Source organism: Pseudophryne corroboree, chromosome 8 (genome assembly GCF_028390025.1).
Source record: "Pseudophryne corroboree isolate aPseCor3 chromosome 8, aPseCor3.hap2, whole genome shotgun sequence".
Taxonomy (NCBI): Eukaryota; Metazoa; Chordata; class Amphibia; order Anura; family Myobatrachidae; genus Pseudophryne; species Pseudophryne corroboree.
In genome coordinates, this window is record NC_086451.1 from 277,175,123 (window position 1) to 277,202,352 (window position 27,230).

Below are 27,230 nucleotides of genomic sequence, written 5' to 3' on the forward strand. Positions count from 1 at the left end.
ATTCCACACACATGCTTGCAACAATGCGTGTTGTGAGCAAAGTACTAAGGTGATGTACACACATACTGTATATTTATCTATTAAATTATTCTGTTAGACTAAAGAAAAAAAAAGGCTTCTCATAATTTGTGGTGCATCATGTGTAATAACTGAATTATTAGCTGAACACAACCAATCGGCCCTCTACATTTAATAGAATCTCTATGACAAAAATGATAACAATTAATTTAGATACTCTGCAGTACAGTAGTTACATTACATGAATGAAACAAGCAAAAATCAGCATATTTAAATGCATTTTGAGGTAAAGCAATTACTGCTTTAATGAAAAAAATCAACCAAATTCTGATTTTTAGTTCCCACGAGCGATCGTGCTTCTGCTCCTGTTCCCATTCCTCCCTAATCATCCTGCTCACTGATCAACAGTCACCCAAAAGTAGAATTTGTCAATAGAATGCAATAAATGTCTCTTACCCGGCTGATATCCATCCCTGAGTCACAGCTTAAGGGCTGAGTTGAGGTTAACCCATTGAGGCCTATGACTGTTGAAATGATACCTCTGTCATCAATTTTTCGTATCATGGTACCGTCAACAAAATATATGAAGCCATGTGCATCCACAGTAATGCCTGTTGAAGGAGATCAGAGTTAGTCTTGCTGATAAAACTCATCCTGTCAGCTTAATGTACATAGCTGAATCTTACATATGCATGTTTTGTTTGTGTCTATCCATCCATCCATCCATCTCTCAATCAATCAATCTCATCTTAAAAAACCAAAGGTGAAGAAGTACAGTGTATGCTTTAACCTTGTTAAATTGGCTCATATTGTAGTGCACAGGTTCTCAAACTCGGTCCTCAGGACCCCACACGGTGCATGTTTTGCAGGTTTCCTCACAGAATCGCAAGTGAAATAATTAGCTCCAACTGCGGACCTTTTAAAATGTGTCAGTGAGTAATTAATACACCTGTGCACTTGCTGGGTTACCTGCAAAACATGCACTGTGTGGGGGTCCTGAGGACCGAGTTTGAGAACCACTGTTGTAGTATATATTGATTAAATTGAATTGTATCTTCTTATTCTCTATCCTGAATAATGGCAGGAATGTTATTAGAAAGTACTTTCATGAAAGTAATTTATATCCATAAACTTGTAATTACTGTAACTGCAGAACAAAATCGCTACAACCTACACATTGTCATCTTAACAGTTTGCTGTGCTGTGCTACTGTTTATTATAAGAAAAATAGACAACAGCAATTGTTTATACTTTACTTTGTATAGCTTTCTTGTACCAGCTTTTGTGCACAGTGCAATAAGGTTCACTACACCATGGGTCTGATTCAGATGCGGTCGCAATGCTGACACAGTAGCCATCTTTTTAGTGATGGAACTGCGAGGCAATGCAAATGAAGCAAGCCACCCACAATTGAACAGAGACTAGAGATGTGCAGTGGACACTTTTCGTGTTTTGGTTTTGGATCTGGATCCCTGCTCGTGTTTTGGATCTAGATTGGTTTTGACAAAACCACCCTTTCGGGTTTTGGTTTTGGATCTGGATGATTTTTGAAAAAAACATAAAAATAGCTGAAAATCACAGAATTTGGGGGTAATTTTGAACCTACGGTATTATTAACCTCAATAACATTAATTTCCACTCATTTCCAGTCTATTCTGAACACCTCACACCTCACAATATTGTTTTTAGGCCTAAAAGTTGCACCGAGGTAGCTGTATGACTAAGCTAAGCGACACAAGTGTTCGGCACGAACACCTGGCCCATCTAGGAGTGGCACTGCAGTGGCAGACAGGATGGCACTTAAAAAAAACTAGTCGTCAAACAGCACATCATGCAAAGAAGTAAAAAAGAGGTGCAATGAGGTAGCTGTATGACTAAGCTAAGCGACACAAGTGTGCGGCACAAACACCTGGCCTATCTAGGAGTGGCACTGCAGTGGCAGACAGGATTGCACTTAAAAAAAACTAGTCCTCAAACAGCACATCATGCAAAGAAGTAAAAGAGGTGCAATGAGGTAGCTGTATGACTAAGCTAAGCGACACAAGTGTGCGGAACAAACAGCTGGCCCATTTAGGAGTGGCACTGCAGTGGCAGACAGGATGGCACTTAACAAAAACTAGTCCGCAAACAGCACATCATGCAAAGAAGAAAAAGAGGTGCAATGAGGTGGCTGTATGAATAAGCTAAGCGAGTCAAGTGTGCGGCACAAACAGCTGGCCCATCTAGGAGTGGCACTGCAGTGGCAGACAGAATGGCACCTAAAAACAACTATTCCCCAAACAGCACATCATGCAAAGAAGCAAAAGAGTTGCAATGGGGTAGGTGTATGACTAAGCTAAGCGACACAAGTGTGCGGCACAAACACCTGGCCCATCTAGGAGTGGCACTGATGTCCCACTGCACTAATGGCGGAAACTGGATGCACGTCTAACACCAACATAGCTGTCAAGGCCTCAGTTATCCTCTTTGCAACAGGATGACTGCTGTCATATTTCATCTTCCTTGCAAAGGACTGTTGGACAGTCATTTGCTTAGTTGAAGTAGTACAAGTGGTCATCCGACTTCCCCTCTGGAATGACGATCGACTTTCAGCAGCAAAAACAGCAGCGGCAGCAGCAACAGTAGGAGGTAGTCGTTCTTTATCTTTCCCTATTTTATCCTCCAAATTTTTGTTCTCCATTATTTTTCTGGAGTTATATAACAAAATGCAGCAAAGGAGAGCGTACCTCTACACCACACAGGGCAAACCCTGTAAAAAAAAATTGTATTAAATATTAATAACCCCTTTATTTGGAGTAAATAATATACAGCACAGGACAGCACCACTGAACTTATATGGCAGCACCACTGGACTGGACTTATCTGGCAGTACCACTGGACTGGATTTATACGGCAGTATCACTGGACTTATACGGCAGTACCACTGGATATATACGGCAATACCATTGGACATATATAAGGCAGTACCACTGGACTGGATTTATGCGGCAGTATCACTGGACTTATACGGCAGTACCACTGGACTTATATGGCAGTATCACTGGACTTATACAGCAGTATCACTGTACTTATCCGGCAGTACCACTGGACTGGATTTATATGGCAGTATCACTGGACTTATACGGCAGTACCACTGGACATATACGGCAGTATCACTGGAATTATATGGCAGTACCACTGGACTGGATTTATACTGCAATATCACTGGACTTATACGGCAGTACCACTGGACATATACAGCAGTATCACTGGACTTATACAGCAGCACAGGGACAACACCACTGGACTAATGCAGCACAACATAGCACCACTGTACTGGACTTATACAGCAGCAATGGACATATGGCAGCAGAGGACACCAACACTGTGACTGGACTGGTGCAGCACAGCACATCACCACTGGACTGATGCAGCACAACACACCACCACTGGACTGAAATTATACAGCAGCACTGGATATATGACAGCAGAGGACACCACTACTGTGACTAGACTGATGCAGCACAAGACACCACCACTGGACAGATACAGCACAACACTGCACTGGAATGACATACATAAGACAGAGCAGGTCGCCACACCACTTTCCCGCACAGACAGACACTGAGGAGAGAGATACATCCTCTTGCTACACTCTCCAGGACTGGAGTGAAAATGGCGGCGACACGCGGCTCCTTATATACAATCCAAAACCCGCGATAATCCGACAGCGGGATGATGACATTTTGCCTCTTCCTGGTTTCCGGGTCTGGCGGGAAGTCCTGAGCCAGACTTAGATCCGCGCTCGTGACGCGAAGTTCGGAGGGGTTCGGTTCTCAGAGAAACTAACCCTCTCATCTCTATCAGAGACACCCATCAAAGCTATCGCAAATTGCAAAGCAACTGCATACTCCATCGCAACCAAGACGCAGATGCAAGGAACATCAACTCCCTTAGTGCCGATTAAGTTCCACAAGAATGACCTCTATTAACCTTGCGGTCTGCGGTAGGCCGCTGGTTCCCACCCATAGACTTCAATGGAGATTTTTTTTTAATTCTGTGGGCTGCGCTTGAGTGACAGGCCAGGAACACACACCAGGAAAGTGTTATGATGTGGCGCTCCCTGATTGGCTGGCAGGTCTCCACGTGACACAAGTCACGTGGAGACCTGACAGTCGGGAAAAGGGGGTCCATGTGTGTACACATGGATCCCCTTACAACTACTGGTTCGGGTTAAAGTTTTTGTTTTTTGTAATGCTTTTTGGTGGTAAGCGCACTTCTGTTATGGTATAGGTAGGAGGGGGTGGGGAATGCGATCTGGCAGTAAATGTCAGAGGAAACAGAGAATTTAAATTAAGGAAATATTTATTGGTGCATGCTGATAATCAGTATGGATGGTAATTAAATAGATCATCAGGTGAGTCAATGGACTGCCCTTTTGAATACCTTCCGTGTTGGTATACCAACATCACTCTAGGGTGTATGTCAGGTTTACTTGTTAGTATACCTTTACCATAGGCTATAAACCTATGTGCCCTATGTTGTTTAAACCAATGGTGAGGTGTCCCAGGGTTAGTGTGCGGCGTCCCGCTGCCTAGCCCTGCAATGTGTTGGTGTACTGCCTGCCAAGTGGGGAGATGGTGGGCTTGTTGTACTCAACACTGGTGCGTGTGCGATGCGCCTCTGGCTCAGCTTCCACCTCTCTGCCGCTGCTTGGTCTCTGATCCTGGCCGCCGGTCCCCAGGTGCGTTCCGCTGTGTCTCGCTGATCGGGCGTGCAGCAGCCACTGTACTCCATGAATGGGAGGATGTTTCCCCTCACACCACTTCCTGGTTCCGGGTCACGTGCCACGGGGTCTACGGTGTCAGTTTGTGGTGCGTTTTTGCCTCTCCCTCTCCAGCCGAAAGGGGGGTTAGTTAAAGTGTCCTGGGTGGTATAGTTCGGGTGGTCCAATGCGTTTCAGCACTATTTGTGCCTTTTTCGAGGATTATGTGTTGTTTCCATGATCAGGCTTAAATCCTTCCTGCTTGTTGTTCATTGGTGCTCGTCATTTTAGGTTCTACATTTCTATTGGCTCTGGGTGTTGTCAATTATTTTCTTAGCTTATCAGTGGGTGGTTTACTTCACATATGTTTCTCTCACTATGAGGATGTAATTGTCTCCTTGTGCCAATGACAATTCAGTGTATTGGTTGGGGAATTTTGTTTGCCCAATTGTATATCTTACATTAAATGGGGAAATGTGTAATCCCTGCTGGGCTAATTGGCTGTGTGACTCTATCAATTACATGAATGAACTCAGTATAGTATGGTGAAGTGTGATTCTTATTTATGTAAATCAGGTGAAAATAAGAGTGAGGGTGGGAATGCACTTGAGGATGATATGTTCTTGACTGCTGAGTGAATGGGCAAATTCTGAGTGGTGCTTCATTGTCAACTAGTTGATTACATTACTGCAGTGATGTTAAAATCAATGTTAAGTCCTTTGGGTGTTAGGGTTTTCAATGTGTATATACATTTCAGTTCTTCCCTGTTTATTTTCTTCACATGCTGTAGAGATGGCGGGCACACAGCTGGGTACATGCCAGATGGATTTCTGGGGTACACAGCGATAATGGGTTCTGTGCTCCGTGGACAGAGTACTCATGCATCAGCAAGCTGGGGACGTGACCTCCGGAGGCCGGACATTACACAAATTTCCGCTACTTCTGCTGGATTTCTAGTTGTACACAATGTAGTGCTGTGCTTATAGATACATGCTCCCTTGCACTAACTCAACATATTGTCCAGGAAGTCCCCTGGGTTGTTAAGCTTCCCCTGGAGCTTAACAACCCAGCTTGCACACAGTTATGCTGATCTGATCTTTGTGTTAAATCCAAGACTGGGAGCAAGATGGTGGTGTCTTATACGTTTGTGAACTACCTGGAGTGATGACATACTGTAGGATGATGGAGGAAAGAAGGTGTTGCCAGGTTGTTTCAGGGTCAGTGGGCAGATCATGTGTTAAGCACGTGTTCACGCAATAAACCAGTGACTCCATGAGACAAGTCAGTGCAAGGTCTCGAAAACCAGCTCAGTACAGTGCAGAAATCGCTGCCACATGTCACAGTGGGGTCACCCCAGCTGAAACTCAGCTGCCAGTCCGCCCTATCCTCTTGTACAGATAATTTTTGAGATTTCAGTCCTTCTGGCCTACCTGCCTAAAATTGGTAAGTAGATCCAATTTCTATTTTAGGAGCCTTTGTCTATTGTGGTTGTTTTAGTTTTTTTTTTAGTTTTTTTTGCATTTAGTATAAATATACACCATGCTATGTATGCTATAAATTGCTGCATGCATCACATGCAATATGCAATTCATGATACATTCCACTTATACACAGATAGGCTGGCAACCTTCTCTGGAAGTTGGGTCTAGTGACTGGCAATGCCCCTTCATGTGCCCCTTCTATAAGGGACGGATCTAGACTTTTCTTTTAGGGGGGGGCGGTTTACTGTTTAATCTTGACTCCTCCCCTCTCGAGTCCCAACTCCTCCCATCTGCAATCCTAACTCCTCCTCTCTCAATTCCTGAAAAACTGAACTTTTTGAGTGAGACTGAGATAGTGCTTTGTGATTGTTCTATGTACATGTTACTGTGCTGTGGGGTAATGGTATTTATTAGCCCTAGTACCCACACACCTGCAAGTGAGGGGCATATGCTCTATAACCCTTGCTTTCCTGGCTCCTCTGTGCTGCTGTGGTATAGGCTGCCGGACAGCGTTCTGCCTCAGGCTCTCCCTGGAAAGCTCTCTTCAGCTCAAAAGTGGGTTCTATCGCATTCCCCCTGCAGGTCTTTTATGCCCAGTCTGCCACTGATCACTGCTATGTATATTACATAATGTATTGTCAGACATGTACAGAATATTGGCAGGAACCCACAGTGCGATGCATGATAATATTTCTATGTCCAGGGCCTACAGTCTCTTTCCACTAGGTGTATTGAATTAAGGAGTTTATTAATTTACAAAAAAACAAAAATAAAAAACAGATTGCGATGAAATCTCTTATGGACTAAGCAATTAATTTTATCTGTTTCACTTCACTAGACCACAGATGTCCAGCTGCCAACATTAATCTGACATTTCTCAATGTTAATGAAACTAAAAAGCAATTTTTGTAAATACAGGTGGAATAGGGAAAATAAATTGTCCATTGAAACACTGCCAATTATTTACATAGGTATTCTCGTTGCCTTTCATTTTACACTCCCAGTTTCTTTACAATTATTCTTACTGTCAGTATATTTGATGTAATGTTAAACTAATTGTACTTTTGCATCATAATTCTGAATACTGACATTTGTGTAGTTCTTTTCCCCTTAAATTAGATCTTTCAGATATGAATATTCTCCCTGTACTTGCGTGGGTTTCCTTCGGGTACTCCAGTTTCCTCCCACAATCCAAAAATATACTGGTAGGTTAATTGGCTCCCAACAAAAATTAACCCTACGGTGAATGTGTGTGCGTGTATATGTGGTAGGGAATATAGATTGTAAGCATTGGGGCAGGCACTGATGTGAAATATTCTCTATAAAACGCTGTGGAATATGTGTGCGCTATATAAATAGCTGGTAATAATAATAATAATAATATGTATGATTGCCATGGTGAGCATGTGGATTTAATTTTCATATTTTTTTAAAAAAAAGCAGAGTCATTTACTGAGGCAGTGAAGCTTTGACAAGTGTAGATCTACTAAAATGACTAGGCTGTGTAGCTCTGAGCAAGCTGATGTGAGACGCAAGCTAAGGGGCCCATTTATCAGCACCCAACTGTCATTTTTCAAGCACATGACAGGAGCAAAACACATAGCAGTTGGGAGCTGATTGGCTGAAGCACCATTTATCATACGCAATGAGTTTTATCACTCACAACGAGTTTTAACACTGGTTGATAAATAGGTCCCTAAGGCTGGGTACATACTGGACCTGATACAGATGTGGTTGGAGAGAGCATCGCTGCTGCTTACTTGGAAGCAGTAGCGATGCTCTGATACAGTAATGCAGCAGGAGGTGTCTTATATAAGTATGTCTTATATGTATTACATGTCTTATATGTCTTATATGTATTTGTGATCCAACTGTGACCCATGGGGTCACACAAGACGGCCACTGTAGCTCCTACCAAGAGGCCAGGAAATCTCCATCTTCCGACAAAGATCTCAGCCTCGGCACTACCCCAAAATGGAAGTAACCTGCCTTCCTTTTGGAAAAGGGAGGTCATAGTTGCCACCACCCCCAAATGGCTCCAGACTATCAATCTCTGGACGTCTGCAGCTGTAGTACATCCAACAATGCAGAACCCTTGCTGCAAATGTGCAGTACAGGTCCTGCATATGCGCAAAGTACCGGCCTTGATACTTTGCGCATAGTGCAGCAGATTCTGCGGGATCTCAATCAGGGCCACTATGCAATATATCGTTCAATCAGTTGAATAACAACATATCACATAGTGCATCTTCCTTGTGTATGTGAACGACATCGCTCAGGCATATTGCATCGGCCCTGCAGCACAGTCGTTGCAGATATATCTTTTATATATATATCGGTGTAGGGTGGCCAATCTTGAAGATTTTAAAATTAAAATCTTCAGTACACCTCACCCCCTTCCTGGCACCACTCAGCCACAGAACTACTCACCATCCTCTTGAAGTGCAGGCAGGATCACTTGCTGCAGGCGGTGGGTGGCTAGGTGTGATACGGGCAGTGCGGGTGGCTGGCATTAGACTGCGCAGTGTGACCCCTGACTTCACGTCACAGTGCACACAGCGGGTGGCAGGGGGAGCAGGGAGGAGGGATATGGGCAGCGTTTGAGCCTCCTATGGACGCTCAACGCTGCCTGGCATTGAAAAAACAAGGGAGCTTTCTAATCCCAAAATACCCGGGATTGGAAGCTCCAATCCCGGGATTGAATCCCGGCAAATTTTAAGCCTAACTCCCGGGATCCTGCCGATCCCGATACCAGGATTGGCCACCCTAATCGATGCGTACATATGCATATGTGTACTGCCGACCTCACAACTGGGCTGGTAAATTTAAATGCCTGTCCAGTTGTGAAGTATGGCTGAGCGGCCGCTCAATAAGTATATATGTTTACCAGAATTGTCCGCCGTATCCATGGGCTGGCAGACAAGTTGGTGAAGTGTGTACCCTGCCTAAGACTTTAGTAGGTCAGATCCTTGGTCTTTATTTAGAATTAGTATTTGCCAGGGTGTAGAATTTTCAGCTGAAGGAACCATCTCATTGGACAGGTTTTCTTTACACTGTATTGCCGAATTATTCCAGATTGCACTGCCTCAAAAATGTTATGGATAAATTGTCCCAAAAAGTTTTTCTATTGCTGCAAGAAGCAGTGATAAAATGTATCTTTGTTATCAGGACACATTTATAAATAGCCTCCGTTGTTATTTTATAAGTTTTGTCCTATGGACATATGTTTATTGGGGCAAAAGTACTAAGCCTGGAGAAGTGATAAAGCAGTGATAAGTGGAAGAGTATAACGCACCAGCCAATCAGCTCCTAACTGTCATTTTTCAAATCTGTAATGATTGTCTGGTGCGTTATCACCTTCCACTTATCACTGCTTTATCACTTCTCCAGGCTTACTATATTTGCCCCATTTTTTTTTTTTTAATAGTATCTAAGGTTGAAAAAAGACAATTGTCCATCGGGTTCAACCTATTTGTGGTCTCCTATGCACGATTATTTTGTATAAAATTTTGACTGAAGTTGCTGACTGCCATTCCGATTAACCCCTCTTTTTTATAATAACCATAGTGCGTGACTATGCCCCGTCACCCTGGATATCCTTATCCATTAGGAATTTATCTAACCCAATAAAGGTGTTGACTGAGTTGGCCATTACAAGTCCCTCAGGCAGGGAATTCCAAACACGTATCGTCCTTACCGTAAAAAAGCCTTTACGCCGTATTGTGTGGAATCTCCTCTCCTCTAACCTGAGCGAGTGTCCACGAGTTCTCTGTGTTGATCTAACCAAAAACAGGTCCTGCGCAAGATCTGTATATTGTCCCCTTATTTATTTGTAAATGTTGATCATGTCCCCTCTTAATCTGCTCTTTTCCAGTGTAAACATACCTAGTCTTGCAAGCCTTTCCTCGTATTCCAGCATCTCCATACCCTTAATTAGTTTGGTCGCCCACCTTTGAACCTTTTCTAGCTCTAGGATATCCTTTTTGTAGTATGGTGCCCAGAATTGTACACAGTATTCAAGGTGTGGCCTCACAAGTGATTTATATAACGGGAGTATAATACTCTCGTCCCTAGCATCAATTCCCCATTTTATGCATGCTAATATCTTATTAGCCTTCTTTGCTGCAGTCCTACTTTGGGTACTACTGCTTAGTTTGCTATCTATGAGGACACCTAAGTCCTTTTCCAGTACAGAATCTTCTAATTTTACCCCATTTAGTAGGTAGGTGTTATTTTTGTTCTTGTTACCACAGTGCATTACCTTACACTTGTCTGTATTGAAGCACATTCTCCATTTCGCTGCCCAAGCTTCTAATTTAACTAAGTCATTCTGAAGCGACTCAGCATCCCCCTCCGCATTTATAACTTTACACAATTTGGTATCATCTGCAAAAATTTACACCATGCTCTCTAGACCTTCTGTTAGGTCGTTAATGAAAATATTGAACAATAGCGGTCCTAATACTGAGCCTTGCGGCACACCACTTAGCACTTCAGTCCAAGTTGAAAAAGATCCATTAACCACAATGCGCTGCTCCCTATTATCTAACCAGTTTTTGACCCAAGTGCATATTGTGCTTCCTAGCCCTGATTCTTGTAGCTTGTAGATAAGTCTCATGTGTGGTACAGTATCGAACGCTTTGGCAAAATCTAAAAAGATTACATCCACCTCTTTACCCTGATCTAGGTTTGCGCTTACTGTTTCATAAAAGCCAAGTAAGTTGGTTTGACAGGATCTGTCCTTCATAAACCCATGTTGATTCCTATTAATGACCTTACTGACTTCAAGGAACTTCTGAATACTATCGCTTAGAATACCTTCCAATACTTTCCCCACTATAGATGTAAGACTAACTGGTCTATAATTACATGGTTCAGCTTTACTTCCCTTTTTGAATATAGGCACTACTTCCGCTATACGCCAGTCTTTGGGAACCATACCTGATATTTCTGAATCCTTAAAGATCAAAAATAGCGGTTTTGAAAGTTCAGAATGAAGCTCCATTAGAACCCTTGGGTGAATACCATCGGGACCTGGTGACTTATTAATCTTTAAATGTTTTAATCAGTCACAGACTACTTCCTCGCTTAAATAAGTACCTATCAGTGGGATATTCTCATTATTGAGATTATATGTTAGTCCCTGAATTGGGTCCTCTCTAGTAAATACTGTTGAAAAAAACTCATTTAGTGTGTCCGCTATGTCATTATCATTTTTGCTTAAGACTCCCAACTTGTCTTTTAAAGGGCCTATACTCTCCTTTAATCTCTTGCTATTAATGTATTTAAATAATTTTTTGGGATTCGCTTTGCTTTCCTTTGCTACTAGTTTTTCAGTTTCTACTTTAGCCGCTCTTATTTACTTTTTGCATATTTTGTTACATTCCTTATAGTGCTGAAATGACTCTGCTTCCCCGTTAGATTTGTATTTTTTAAATGCTCGCCTTTTCTTGCCCATAAGTTCCTTAATCTTTTTGTTAAGCCACATCGTTTATGATTTTTATTCCTTTTTTTGCTGCTAGTAGGAATAAATTTGAGTGTATTTTTAGCTAGCAGGAATTTTAGTACCTCCCATTTCTCCGTAGTATTTGTTCCTAAAAACAAACCTTCCCATTCAATATCCCTGAAAAATACCCTCATCTTTTTAAAATTTGCTTTGCTAAAGTTTAGAGTCCTAGTTGAGCCAGTATAGGGCTTTTTATGGAAACTGATATTGAATGTGACCATATTGTGGTCGCTGTTTCCTATGGGTTCCCCTACTATAATACCTGATACCAAATCCCCATTGTTTGTTAATACCAGGTCTAAGATTGCATTGTACCTAGTTGGTTCCTCAATTAGTTGAACTAAGTAGTTATCATTAAGTGTGTTTAAAAACATATTGCCCCTAGCAGTATCACATGAATAGTTTTTCCAGTTTATCTCTGGATAGTTAAAATCTCCCATCACTACTATGTCTCCTACTCCTGCTGCTCTTTCAATTTGTTTTAGTAACAATTCCTCATCAGATGCATTGATACCAGGCGGCCTATAGCATATACCCAATACTAACTTTTTTATTCCTTTTTCCCCGCATGCAATTTCTACCCATAATGTCTCCCAGTGTACCCCAGTGTATAATTTTAGTTTGATGTAAAAACATGGCCCCACACTGGAAATGCCTTTTTGTGAAATCATGTGCTTACTTTTGGATAACTGTAGCAGCGCGGTTGTTATACAGCAGAACGGACGTTATATCTAATATGCAAATGTAAGAAAACAGGAAATTTGCCCAGTATGCAGAACTACAAGTATACTATACTAGGATGCCTGCAACTTTTTTATATTATATAAATTGGGGATTTTTCATAGGAATGCTAATAGAGTAGCATAAGATAAGCAAGTAGCACCTGGAAGTTGCATATTATATCACATTAATTAACAGCATCCAAAACAAACGTACACAATATAAACACAAGTAAGGCACAAATGGGTTTTGACATACAAAACAGAATGTTTTTTACATGCAGTTGGCAGCAACTGATCTTTATCCTAAATTCACTTAAATTAGGTTTCAGTCAAGTTTCAAGCTATAATACCATACTGTATGTGAAGTAAGGCAGTCAATGAGGCACAGAAGACAGAACTATCACCTAAACAGTGCAGTTATACTTGTTATAATGCTGGACAGATGCGGCTTTAAACATCTGCAGGGAAGACTTTCCTGTGTGAATTCTGCCAATGATTTCTCACCAGCCTTTTAGAAACAGGTTGAATTGAAACTCTCCAGACAAGAAATCTAAATTGAAAATCTCTCTATTGTGGCCTGCTCTCAGTCTTCTGGGAGATGCATTCTAGAAGATTACAAAGAAAATAAAGAATTGTGGAAACACCCAATTACTAAGAATGCCATTTATTATAGCTTATCTGGACCATCTAATAATTCCATCCACCTCCATGGTTGAACGCTGGGTGATTTTAAAGCTGTATTATTAACCTTTTCAGAGGACTATAGTGATTCTGCATAGTATGCCTAACCTGCAAGATCTTATATCAAGGGTTTATGCCACACACCTTGTTAACAGATTTCCCTACATAACTTTTCCGAGCTGTAATACAAAGAATATGCTGTTAAAGGGACTTTGTTGTCACTCGTTTGTACTTCATTTATACAGTTGGTGTCTGCATTAATTCTCCTTAAGGGTTTACATCTGCCTTCTGCCACCTGTTCAACATTTAAAGGATAATGGTTAAGAGGAGATTGTGATGAAGCAGCAGTTTACTGTAATCGCTGGGAGACTTTTACTCACAAATAAAGTGTTGCAATACTGCAATACCATCTTAGTTATATATTTATTTACACAATTAGAAGATGGAAAGGCATTCAATTTGGGCAAAATCAATGGTACACTGGAGACAGATTGTGGATTCTAATTAGAATCCTAAATATAAATGAAACAAAATATAAAAGAGTTAAGAACAAGCTCTAAGAATTTAAGTAATAATCAAATATCCCACTGCGCAAAACGGAGTAGCCCATGGTGCAGCATTATGCACATTCAATTACTGCCTGTTGTCTGTCACACCCAGAATGCAAAATGAAGCTCAAAGTCAAAGTGAATCAAGTTAATTGAACAAAAGTTCTCCTAAAGTTTTCAAAGCAGACAAGCAATAGAGCAGCTTGTAAACTACGACAAAGTCAGGAAGCTGCAGAGAATTTGCATCATGGCCCTGATTCTGAGATAAGAGTAAAGCAAAAAGGAGCAAGGACAGTAACGGTGTACATGGACAAACTATGTTGCAATTTTACCTGCAGTGTAAATACTGGCTGCTTTTGCATGTGGTATCCGGATGACAGATCTACACTGTCTAGTTAGACAGTCAATAGGTCAACACCATATGGTCGACATGCATTAGGTCAACGGTGCAAAAGGTTGACAGGTACAAATGATCGATATGGACAAAAGGTCGATATGACAATAGGTGACACACAAATGGCCACCACATGTTTTTTTGGGGGGGTTTACATGTTTTCCCAACATTTGCTTGATTTACTCTCCATGTGGTATCTATTGGGATAGTTACCTGTGGCGAGTGAAGTAGAGTGAGCCACCTTGCCTGAAGCACGGCGAGGGAAGCAAGCCTGCGAGGGGCTACGTTTCTACTGATGGTGGTCACAGAACATGAAATATACAGGATGTGCCCAAAACCACCCACAAAAACACACTTCAACCATTTTTGTGTTGACCATTTATACCTCTTTATTATTCAAATAAGGCAGTTTTTCTTGCATAAAGTATATTAAAATAATTAATTCTATTTTAACTATTTTTTTTTTAAACATTGAATTTGTGTAATTGTACTTTTTTGCAATCTGTACCTGGAGGCCGATACTGTGTTTCCAGGTGAAGAAGTCTGTGTGACTTGCCAATGCGGGTCATGCATGATCAGTAGGCACCCGTATGGCAGGCGAGATACTGTAGGAAGTCACTGCTTACTGATTCTGCCCAGTAAAGCCAGGAGGCTGAACGTCAGCAAACCAGGACATTTTTAATTTTTTTAGTACATAAAGAACAATTAAAAATATTTTCTATTGCTGCAATTAGGATTTTATGGTGCTATTTTTTTTAAAAACAATTACAAAATGACCTCCTGCTATTGTCAATGCCATGTCTTTAATTACTGTATTACTGTCAGATAAACAGCACAAATTCAGAGGCGTAGCATGAAGCCACAGCATCCGGAGCAGTCTCAAGTCACAGCACCCTCCCCCCCCCCCCACCCCAGCCCCACACACACACATATATATATAAGCATTGGAACCCACAGGGGAAAAAACATTAGCCTCCACAGGGAAAAAACACACAAAATATCCCCCACAGGGAAAAACACACACACACACACACACACACACACACACACACACACACACACACACACGCACACACACGCACACATACACATTGTCCTTAACAGGAAAACAAAGTCACACACATTGGATCCCAATGGGAAACAAACACACACACTCCGCCCTACTCAAAAAATACCTCTATTCAATGATTGCTTCCACAGTCAGAAAAAAATGAAACAAACATTGATTCCCCCAGCCCCCTAAAGAAGACTGACCTCATGTGCTGGGTTGTCACAGATAGCTGCAGAGCTAATTACAGGAGACCAACCTCCAGTTGCTCCAGAAAGTCCACCACAGTGAGTGCCTTCTTCCAGAGAGTCCTTCACCATCCTCAACCCTCATCGCCTCAGCATCTATCCTCAGCCCTGCATCACCACCCTCAGTCCCTCATCACTTTCCTCAGCCCTCAGCCTCATCATCTTCATCAGCTTCAGCCCCATCATAGTCTTCAGCCACAGCCCCATCACCTTCTTAAGCCCAATCACTATCCTCAGCCACAGCCGCAGCACCTTCCTCAGTCCAATCACCATCCTCAGCCACAGCCCCATCACCTTCCTCAGTCCAATCACCATCCTCAGCCACAGCCCCATCACCTTCCTCAGCCCCATCACCTTCCTAAGCCCCATCACCTTTCTCAGTCCCGTCATCATCCACAGCCCCATCACCTTCCTCAGTCACAGCTCTCATCAAGTCCCTCAGCCCCATCACCTTCCTCAGCCCACAGCCCCTTTCTCAGCCTCATAACCTTTCTCAGCCCATCACCATCCTCAGCCCCATCACAATCCTCAACCACAGCCCCTTCCTCAGCCCCATCACCTTCCACCACAGTTGACAGCTTGTCTCAGCATGAACAGGGACAATGTGCATGCGGCAACATGATCTATGATGTCATGCCGCTGCGCCGCTTACTGTTAGATCATGCACAGCCCAGAGCACATCTGGGAAGAACCCAGCACTGCCCAGGCTAGGTTGCAAGGGAGCTGCACCATGGGTAAGGGTCTACTAGTGGCCATACAGTGCCCTATGACATTTTTGGCACCTAGAGCTCTCACTCCACCAGAACCGCTCTCCCTATGCCTCTACACATACTGCACATTTAACACTGAAAATCCATAATCTCATAGAATGCATCTTTCAATTATAATTTTTTGTGTGTAGGTGATGGGTCTGGGGTTGAGGAAGGTGATGGGGCTGGGGGTGAGGAAGTTGCTGGTGTTTAGAAAGGTGATGGGGCTGAGTAAGGTGAAGGGGCTGTGGAATGGGCTGAGGTTGTGGCTGAGCACGTTGATGGTTTGCGTACAACTCCAATGTTAAAATATTGACACATGTATGAGATCTGTACTGTGCATGCACCGGTCTTCTGCTACAAGATCTCTGGTGCTTCCCCAAAGCTGCAGCCACCCCATGTTCAGGTGAGTCATGAGAGGGGACAGCAGCATTCATGAAAATTGGGATAGACGTGCAGAGGCAATGGTCTGCATCTTCCAACGTACATTTCTTGGCCTCAGCTAAAGAACTGCACCAGCCAATCTGAGTGGCCTCAGACTCACTCAAATGGCCGATGTAGGGTGATCCAATGCCATGTCTTAGAATCACAGAAGATTCCGCCTGCTGATTTAGCATATTTTCACATCACTACTGTATCCAAAGACACAGCAGGGATGTTAACTGTGGGCCTAATTCAGAGTTGATCATAGCTGTGCAAAATTTTGCACGGCTACAATCATTTACTCTGACTTGCGGGGGGACGCCCAGCACGGGGCTAGTCCGCCCCGCATGTCAGGCCCTATGCCACCCGCACAAGTACAAAAGTATTGCACGGCATAGGGTCGCTGCATGTGATGTCATGCAGAAACCGTGGCCTGCCCCCCACATGGTCTGGGCACGTCTGTGTTGCCCGGACTTGCCCCCAAAACGGTGGACAAACGCCACCGGCCCGCCCCCTCCCACCCAGCGACCGCCTCTGCCTCTCAATCAGGCAGAGGCGATTGCAGGGCTGAGATGGCATCGGCTGTCTGTCATGCGCCGGCGCACTGTGGCACCGGCACATGCGCAGTTCAGACCTGATCGGCTGCTGTGCGAAAACACAGCAGCGATCAGGTCTGAATTAGGCCCTGTGTCTCTGAATCAGACCATATTGTATGTTAGCTCATGAGAGGTGGTTTGCCATAAGTACTTTGGTCCTGTAAGCCAAGATATTTATCAGAAAAAAACATGCCTCCCAACATTCTTACTGTATTACTTAGGTAAGGACACGTACTATGCTGGTACACCACCAAAAGCATCCCTTTCTCCTTTAAATTTACTCCTGCTGGAGAGTTGGGATGTATAATAATAATAAACCCGATTCTTTGCTTCATCTTACTATAAATGTGCTGCTTTTTTAAACCCATGTTTTATAGATTTTTTTCATAAAGCCTTACTAATTGATATAGCTATTTATCCAGTTAACAATGTGCTCTAAAATAATGGTCTCCCCATGGCTAAGTCTAAAAAATTACCTAAGGTACAGGTCAGAGCCGGCCCTAACCAATATGATGCCCTAGGCAAGATTTTGGCTGGGTCCCCCTAGCACTGCTGCTAGTTCCGCCTCTGACCCTGCACCCCTTCCCCAGCACCATCACCCCTCACCGATAGCAGTCCTTATTTTGGTGTTCCTACTTCCTATATTTTAAATAGGAACAGTGCACACATCCGTCACACAGCTCAAAAAGGGGCATGTTCTTGCTGGGAAGGGGTGTGGCCACACAATAATGCCCCCAATTCAAATTACACCACACAGTAGTGCAACTTTATTCATATTTTATTATGCGATAGTGTCCCTTCTTCACGTTGTATCACATAATAGCACTGCTTTACTTTATATACGTTGTGACCCTTATTCACATTACATCACACTGAATTGCTCTTTATTCACATTACACCACACCATATTGCTCTTTATTCACATTACACCACACAATAGTGCCCTTTCTATACGTAACACCACACAGTAGAGCACCTTATACACATAATGCCACACATTAGTAATGCCTTTATACACATAATACCACACAGTGATGCCCCTAACACATAATAAACACATTATAATGTCTTTATAAACATAAAGCACCTTACACATTATGCCAACCTTTATTAATGCCCTTCTACACATATAGAAGGCCTTACACATAAGCCGCACATTATTAATGCCCTTATACACATGACACACATAGTGCCTCTTACACATATGCATTTATACACGACACGCATAATGCCCATGAGACATATGCCGAACACTACCGCACAACCAACCCACCCGCATACAGCACTCACACGGCCGCTAACACTGTGGCCTCTGTCTCTGCTTGGATACAGATGTGTCCTCATACATCTTGCCTCAATGTGCCATGCAGCAGGAGATGCCTGGCGTGAGTCACCTTGTAGCTCTGCTAATGTCTAGCATCTTTTTTGATGAAAATGCATGTTATGTGCATTGCTATGTGGCTAGGGTGCACAAGCAGCTTCTGCTAATTAAAATGATAGGCAGCATGCCTATATCCTGTGTTGCGACTGTGGCTGTATCTGCATACGAAATGCTACACACAGAATATAGGCATGCCATATATGATTTTAATCAGCAGAAACTGCTGGTGCCCCATGGCATACCAAATGCCCTTGGCATTTGCCTAGTTTTCCTATGCCTAGGGCCGGCTCTGGTACAGGTCATACTTCCAGGGCGCTAGGTAACTAGGGAGATTGTTTCCATGCTAATCAGCACTTTGGTAAGTCAGTGCTTTGCTGTAAAAGTCTCACAAAATTGGCCTTGGATTTGATCTCAGAGGCACATATGTGACTCCCAGACACGCTGCTGTCATATGCTTAGCTCCAAAACTAAAAATAGAACTAACAAAAATATTCCTGGATTCCATTTTATGGCAATGCTCTAAACATGCTCAGTAGCTTTCTCTATCTTCTAGAAGTCTGTACATCATAAATGTATAAAGCAATATAATTTACGACATATAGACATATACCAGTGGCTCAGGGACATGCGGTGATGTCATTGGCTCAGGAGGCACTGGCTAGTACCAGAGCCAGATTTACACACAATTTATGAGCCTAAGGGTGTGTACACACGGTGAAATCCTTGCTATGCCCGATTTTCGCTTACGATTTCCCCTGAACACCCTGGAGCCCAGATAGCACAGATTTTGACTAACTTTTTCTTGACATATGGACTATGTGTGCTTACGATTTTGGCTTATGTGAGATTTTGGCTTATGTGAGATGTCATTGACATGTGAGATGAACTAGATAGTACACTGATCTAGCAAGGATTGACTTGCATGCACAGTCTATCTTTTCTTGCGATGCCGACCTGGCGGGACCGCGCATCGGGATCGAATCGGGATCGCAAGGTGACTTTCACCTTGCGATCTGCACTAAATTTTCTTTGCGATTTTGACTATATAGTCAAAATCAAAAGAAAATATCTCACTGTGTGTACACACCCTTAGGATCAGAGGTGCTTTAAGAGAGGAGGGGGCCGTGTGCGGTCTCCGATTTGGCCCCCTCATCTCCGGCGGCACAGTGCAGGTCTCCAGAAACATGAGGCCCATGCCGCATTCCCAGGGCAGGGTTATTTCTGTTGCGCATGCGTAAATAACCAGAAAATAGCTGCTGTTGCCATTTTCTGAGTGATTTTTTGCCACTGTGCAGCTAGCGCCGGGCTGACGGAGAGGTGAGTATAATAAAATGGATGCAGGATGTGTGGTGTGTGAGCCCCCCTATTCCCAGGGGCCCGTGTACAACACACACCTTGCACCCATTATAGATATGAAAGTGCCAAGGGTTCATGTGGGCATTATACCCAGGTGCAGCAGTATATATGGCTGGAAATTTGGTAAGTTTTGATCAGAGATGTATGGAAAAGGTAGGCCATAGACTTTTTACTCCAAAACTCCACAGTTTTAACTATGAAAATGATTAGAATAATACAAAGAAGACATTTATAATATATATTTTGTATTTTCCATATACGTTTTATAGTCTAAACTCTGATGCATACTGGAGTATGACAGGAAACTGTAGGGTTACCACCTCATCCCTTTAATTCTGGACACATATGAATTACACAGGTTCTGTGGCAGATTAAAACCAGGTGAAATGGAGTCTTTAAGTCAGCCAGTCACAGAACCTGTGTAATTAACATGTGTCCAGAATTAAAAGGATGAGGTGGTAACACTACAGTAAAGGCTCTGCCTCACCTCACCGCACGTCACTGCGGAGTGGCTCCCAAACTTTTGTGAATCATGGAGTAATAGAGCATCATCTTTTTTTCCATGGCACCCCTAGCCAAAATCTTTTTATTGCGAAACTCCCCCCAAAATTATTACAGTAAGTAAAATTGTGCTCTTATATCCTCCTTAGGTTCAGTTATGTGGTGGTGGTAGTGGTGGACAGGGTAACACTTCTGGTTATCCACATGTTTTATTATTGGAAGCCACCAGCCTATCACACTGACCAGAAATCATTTTATTTGGTACTGGGACACCAACCCATGGCAACCCCACAAGTACCACTGTCACATACTTTCATTTATCAAATTTTTAAAATGTATTTATTTATTTTAAGAATCATAGAGTAGAGCTACACATCTTCTATCATATAACAACAAGCCAAATAACCACAGAAACTCACTTGTAACTTGGACTTGCATTTTCATACCTATGTATTTTTGTACAATATTGTACATTTGTATATTTGTAAATCCAGGTTACAGTAAGTTACGGATTGGGGTATCAGACTATGGTTCTCATGCAAGTAATGTAAGGATCATCACGCTTTACAATTAAGTTCACTTGACTCCTGACCTGAGAATAAGATTTAATGTGGAATGAGCATACAAAAGTACTAATCGTCTTTAAGTAAGGATTAATGGGATCAGTATGTATTGACGGTGCTGCGCTCGTCAAAGGTTCTTTTTCCACTCTATGGATGTCGTGGACACCCATGAGTGGGAATAGCCCCTGTGAGCCAGGATTCCGGTTTCAGTATCCTGACATCCGGGATCCGACTGGCAGCAATTTAACTGCAACATCTGATTAATATCAAGGAGGATCATAGACTGCTTTGCACAACTGTCAGGTTGAGTTCAAAGTAGAGATTCAACATTACCATGTATTGCGTCACGTAGCTCCCTCTCCTCCTTCATATGCTGAAATCCTTTGTAAGCTCTAAAGGTGCGGAGGTCAATTCCAGAGAACTGATAACTTAACATTACTGTACATAAGGTTTCACTCTACTCCAAAATGGATCACATGGAGCTTTATGTACATAGAGCCTTTAGCATTTATAAAATAATCATCATAAACATTTGTCTAGTACTTGTGCACTAGAGCCAAAGGAGGCGGGCTGGGTAAGCGGAGATGGGAAGTGGTTAGACAGAAGAAAAAAACCGCTCTGCAATGCCAGACATGATAGCTAGTGATCCAGCGAATGACAGGTCCAAAATACTAATTAGTACATAGCGTCCTTAGTTTAATTATTAAGCATGAACCATAACCATTACTATAAAATGTTCTGTAACATAAGTTCTATGTCATATCGTAATAAAATATCTGTGCACAGTTACATGGCTACAATATTGTGGGTTCAATAGGACTGTAAGGAGGGGTGTGCGAGTGGTGCCATCGCCCAGAACCCCTCATTTGGCTTGCAGGGTGCCTGGAACTTTTGGATGCTCCAGGCAGGAGCTATGCAGCCTGAACAGCACAGTGCTGATAGCCACGCCCTCTCATGCATGATGTTGTCATGTTCATGGGGCAAGGCTGGCAAAAGTTGCAGTACTTCCCTCCTCTGGTACTGGGGTTGAATATGTGTCCAGAGACAATCGATTTAGAAATTTCCATGAAAGTAGAGATGGTAAAATCATGGTGAAACTGCAGGCAAATGGTGGGACTATTTGTGATGTGTCCCCACACAAATGTGGTAATAACCAAGCAGATCAGGAGCACTGCTAGTTCATTTAGCAAATGGTCAAATTTTGTAACGCCAAATCTTTTGAATGCCTCAATTTTGGTTGGTCTGCAACTAATAACTGAAGTTACTGTAAATGCAAGCAGACGAGTGGAAGGGTAGGAGGATGGAAGTTGCTGTCTATTGGGTTTCACTAGTATGGCAACATTTTTCTTTCTATAGTGATATTTATTAGAGACTAGCTGGAGTACCCGGCATTGCCCGGGATTTTAAGAATGTTTGTTTACAAAAATTAATTAAAATATTAAACACACACAGTATAAATAACAATATGCTCGAATGTAAAAACAGGATTTTTATACCTTCCGGTAAATCCTTTTCTCCTAGTCCGTAGAGGATGCTGGGGTCCACTTTAGTACCATGGGGTATAGACAGTTCCACAGGAGCCATGGGCACTTTAAGACTTTTTCAAAGTGTGAACTGGCTCCTCCCTCTATGCGCCTCCTCCAGACCTCAGTATAGGAACTGTGCCCAGGGAGACAGACAATTCGAGAAAAGGATTTACTTTTAAGTTAATGGTGAGATTCACACCAGCTCACACTTCAATGCCGCACAACATGGCATACAACATAACACATGCCAACGAGCATAACCATTGCAGCAACGTGCTGAAACAATTAAACACAACACCTGTCTAAACTATAACAAATTAACTACTGCAGGTAAAGTACGCACTGGGTTGGGTGCCCAGCATCCTCTACAGACTAGGAGAAAAGGATTTACCGGTAAGTATAAAAATCCTGTTTTCTCATATGTCCTAGAGGATGCTGGGGTCCACTTTAGTACCATGGGGTTATACCAAAGCTCCAGTATGGGCGGGAGAGTGCGGATGACCCTGCAGAACCGATTGACCAAACTTTAGGTCATCAGCGGCCAGGATGTCAAACTTGTAAAACTTAGCAAACGTGTTTGTCCCTGACCAAGTAGCTGCTCGGCAAAGCTGTAATGCCGAGATCCCCTGGGCAGCTGCCCACGATGAGCCCACCTTTCTTGTAGAATGGGCATTCACCGAATTCGGTATCGGCAATCCTGCAGTGGAATGAGCGTGCTGAATTGTACCTCTGATCCAGCGCGCAATCGTCTGCTTAGTAGAAGGACACCCAATCTTGTTGGGAACATACAGGACAAACAGTGCCTCTGTTTTCCGTTCCCGAGCCGTTCTTGCAACATAAATTCTCAAAGCTCTGACCAAATCCAGAGACTTTGAAGCAGCGAAGGTGTCAGTAGCCACTGGCACCACAATAGGTTGGTTTACATGGAAAGAAGAAACCACCTTTGGAAGAAATTGCTGACGAGTTCTTAATTCAGCCCTATCTTCATGGAAGATCAAGTAAGGGCTCTTGTGAGACAAGGCCCCTAACTCAGACACTGTCTTGCGGATGCCAAGGCCATCAGCATGACCACTTTCCAAGTGATAAACTTTAACTCCACCTCCTGGAGAGGTTCACACCAATCTGATTGAAGGCACTGCAAAACCACGTCAAGATCCCATGGTGCCGTAGGAGGCACAAAAGGAGGTTGGATGTGCAGAACCCCCTTCACGAACATCTGAACTTCCGGAAGGGAGGCCAATTGTTTCTGAAAGAAAACCGACAAAGCCGAAATTTGGACCTTGATTGAACCCAATCTTAAGCCAGCATCCACACCTGCCTGAAGAAAATGAAGAAAACGTCCTAACTAAAATTCTTCCGTTGGAGCCTTCTTGGTTTCACACCAAGAAACATATTTTCTCCAAATACGGTGGTAATGTCTAGATGTTACTCCTTTCCTGGCCTGAATAAGAGTGGGAATGACTTCTTTGGGAATACCCTTTCTGGCTAGGATCTGGCGCTCAACAACCATGCCGTCAAACATAGCCGTGGTAAGTCTTGATACACGCAAGGCCCCTGCCGTAGCAGGTCCTCTCGGAGAGGAAGAGACTGAGGATCTTCTATGAGTAACTCCTGAAGATCCGGATACCAAGCCCTCCTTGGCCAGTCCGGGACAACGAGGATGGCCCGAACCCCTGTTCTTCTTATGATCTTGAGAACTTTTGGAATTAGTGGAAGTGGAGGGAACACGTACACCGACCGAAATACCCACTGGGTCACTAGTGCATCCACTGCTATTGCTTGTCGGTCTCTCGACCTGGAACAATATCTCTGAAGCTTCTTGTTGAGACGAGATGCCACCATGTCTACTTGAGGAACACCCCAATGACCTGTCACCTCTGTGAAGACTTCTTGGTGGAGGCCCCATTCCCCTGGGTGGAGATTGTGTCTGCTGAGGAAGTCCGCTTCCCAGTTGTCCACTCCCGGAATGAAAATTGCCAACAAAGCTCTTGCATGTCTTTCTGCCCAGAGGAGGATCTTTGTCACTTCTGCCATTGCTGCTCTGCTTTTCGTTCCGCCCTGACGGTTTATGTACGCCACTGCTGTTACATTGTCTGACTGGATCTGAATCGGTTGATCTTGAAGAAGATGCACCGCTTGTAGAAGGCCATTGTAAACGGCTCTCAACTCCAGAACGTTTATGTGAAGACAGGTTTCTTGACTTGACCATCTTCCTTGGAAGCTTTCCCCCTGTGTGACTGCTCCCCAGCCTCGGTGACTGGCATCCGTGGTTACTAAGACCCAGTCCTGAATCCCGAACCTGCGTCCCTCTAGGAGGTGAGAACTGTGTAGCCACCACAGGAGCGAAATTCTGGCTTTGGATGACAGGATTATCCTCTGATGCATGTGTAGATGGGATCCGGACCACTTGTCCAACAGGTCCCACTGGAATACTCTGGCATGGAATCGGCCAAACTGTAGGGCCTCGTAGGCCACTACCATCTTCCCCAACAACCGAATGCATTGAAGAATCGACATTTTGTTGGTTTCAGAATTTGTTTGACCATTCTCTGGATTCCCAGACCCTTTTCCACTGGAAGAAATACCCTCTGTACTTCTGTGTCCAGTATCATCCCCAGAAACGATGATCTTGTCGTCGGTTCCAACTGTGACTTTGGAAAATGTATGATCCAACCATGCTGTTGAAGTACTGTCAGGGAGAGTGCAATGCTCTGCACCAACCTTTCCCTGGACCTTGCTTTTATCAGGAGATCGTCCAGGTAAGGAATTATATTGACTCCTTGCTGTCGAAGGAGGACCATCATCTCCGCCATCACCTTGGTAAACACCCTCGGTGCCGTGGATAGCCCGAACGGCAACATCTAAAATTGGTAATGACAATCCTGCACTGCGAATCTCAGATAAGCTTGATGTGGCGGATAGATAGGAACATGTAAGTAGGCATCTTTTATGTCCACTGACACCATGAAGTCTTTTTCCTCCAGACTGGAAATCACTGCCCTCAGAGATTCCATCTTGAATTTGAACCTTTGCAGGTAGAGATTCAGTGTTTTCAGATTTAGAATCAGTCTGACCAAGCCATCCGGCTTCGGAACTACGAAAAGGCTTTAATAAAACCCTTCTCCTTGTTGTGACAAGGGAACCAGGACAATCACTTGAGCCTGACACAATTTTTGTATTGCTGCTGATACCACTTTCCTGTCTGGGACAGAAGCTGGTAAGGCCGATTTGAAAAATCGGCCTGGGGGAATGTATTGAAACTCCAGCTTGTACCCGTGGGACACTATTTGTAAGACTTACGGGTCCAGGCCAGATTGTACCCAAATCTGACTGAAGAACTTCAGATGTGCCCCCACCTGAGCGGACTCCCGCAAGGGAGCCCCAGCGTCATGCTGAAGATTTGGCAGAAGCAGAGGTTGATTTCTGCTCATGTGATCCTGGAGACACTGTGGACCTTTTTCCCTTCCTTTACCCGCAAAGAAAGGGGAACCTTTACCCTTTTTGTATTTATTGGGCCGAAAGGACTGCATCTGAGAGTGATGTGTCTTTTTCGCCAGCGCAGGAGCATTAGGCAAAAATGTCGACTTACCTGCGGTACCTGCAGAAACTAAGGCATCCAGCCCATCTCCAAACAAGGCCTCACCTTTATACGGGAGAGCCTCCATATTCCTTTTGGAATCTGCGTCTGCGTTCCATTGGCGAATCCACAATGCGCTACACGCTGAAATTGCCATGGTAGCGGTTCTTGATCCCAAGAGGCCAATATCTTTCATGGCTTCTAGCATGTATGCAGCATCGTCTTTGATATGACCTAACGTTAGGAGTATCTCGTCTCTATCGTGTCAATGTCTGATGACAAGTTTTCTGACCACTTTTCAATAGCACTATTCACCCACACACAGGCAATGGTAGGCTTGAGTAGCGTCCCATTGGTCACATAAATAGATTTCAACGTAGTCTCTAACTTGCAGTTTGCCGGCTCCTTTAGTGAAGCCATCCCAGGCGCAGGGAGAATCACCTTTTTTGTTAACTGTGACAGGGCACTGTCTAAAATGGGGGGTGACTCCCACCTCTTCCTATCCTCTGCAGGAAAAGGGTAAGCTGCCTGAATTCTTTTGGGAATCTGAAATTTCTTTTTAGGGTTTGACCAGACTCCTTCAAAGAGACTGTTCAGTTCATGAGATGGAGGGAAAGTTACATTAGTTTTCATCTCTTTATTAAAGTAAGCCTTCTCCTGTGGTAAAGGAGGGGGCTCCGTAACTTCTAATACCTCCTTTATAGCAACAATCATGTATTGAATGTTTTTTGCTAACTTTGGATCTATTCCCCTGGAATGACTAGTGTCGACACAGGAATCAGAGTCCGTGTCGATATCTGTTTGTACTACTTGTGCAAATGACCTTTTTTGTGAACCAGAGGGGTCCCCTGTGGATGAAAAGGCAGAACTATTAAAAATCACGTCTTCCACGGATTTTCTTCAGTTTTCTGCATGAGACTCAGACTTATCCAATCTCTTACTAATATGATTCACACTATCACGTAATTCTTTCACCCATTCAGGCTCATGGAGCGACGGCAGCGCCACCACATTACAACTCTGCGTCCCTAAAATGGCTCCCTCAGGGGAAGAGCTCCATGCCTCAGACATGTCACAGACATGCACAATCACACCACAGACACTCCGGGGCTACTGGAGACAGACCCACAGTAAAATCTGTCAGAGGGACACAGAGAAGGAATTGCCA

General features: G+C 43.5%; 1 protein-coding gene across 4 annotated transcripts in view; it reads right to left on the reverse strand.

Moving 5' to 3' along the window:
- Positions 1-27,230, reverse strand: part of TENM1 (teneurin transmembrane protein 1) — a 1,080,468-nt gene that overhangs the window by 152,652 nt on the left and 900,586 nt on the right. For all 4 annotated transcript variants that reach the window (XM_063937256.1, XM_063937254.1, XM_063937255.1 and 1 more), the window contains one exon: positions 475-629. In XM_063937256.1, coding sequence (XP_063793326.1) covers positions 475-629 — 155 coding nt within the window. The remainder of the gene's footprint in view (positions 1-474; positions 630-27,230) is intronic.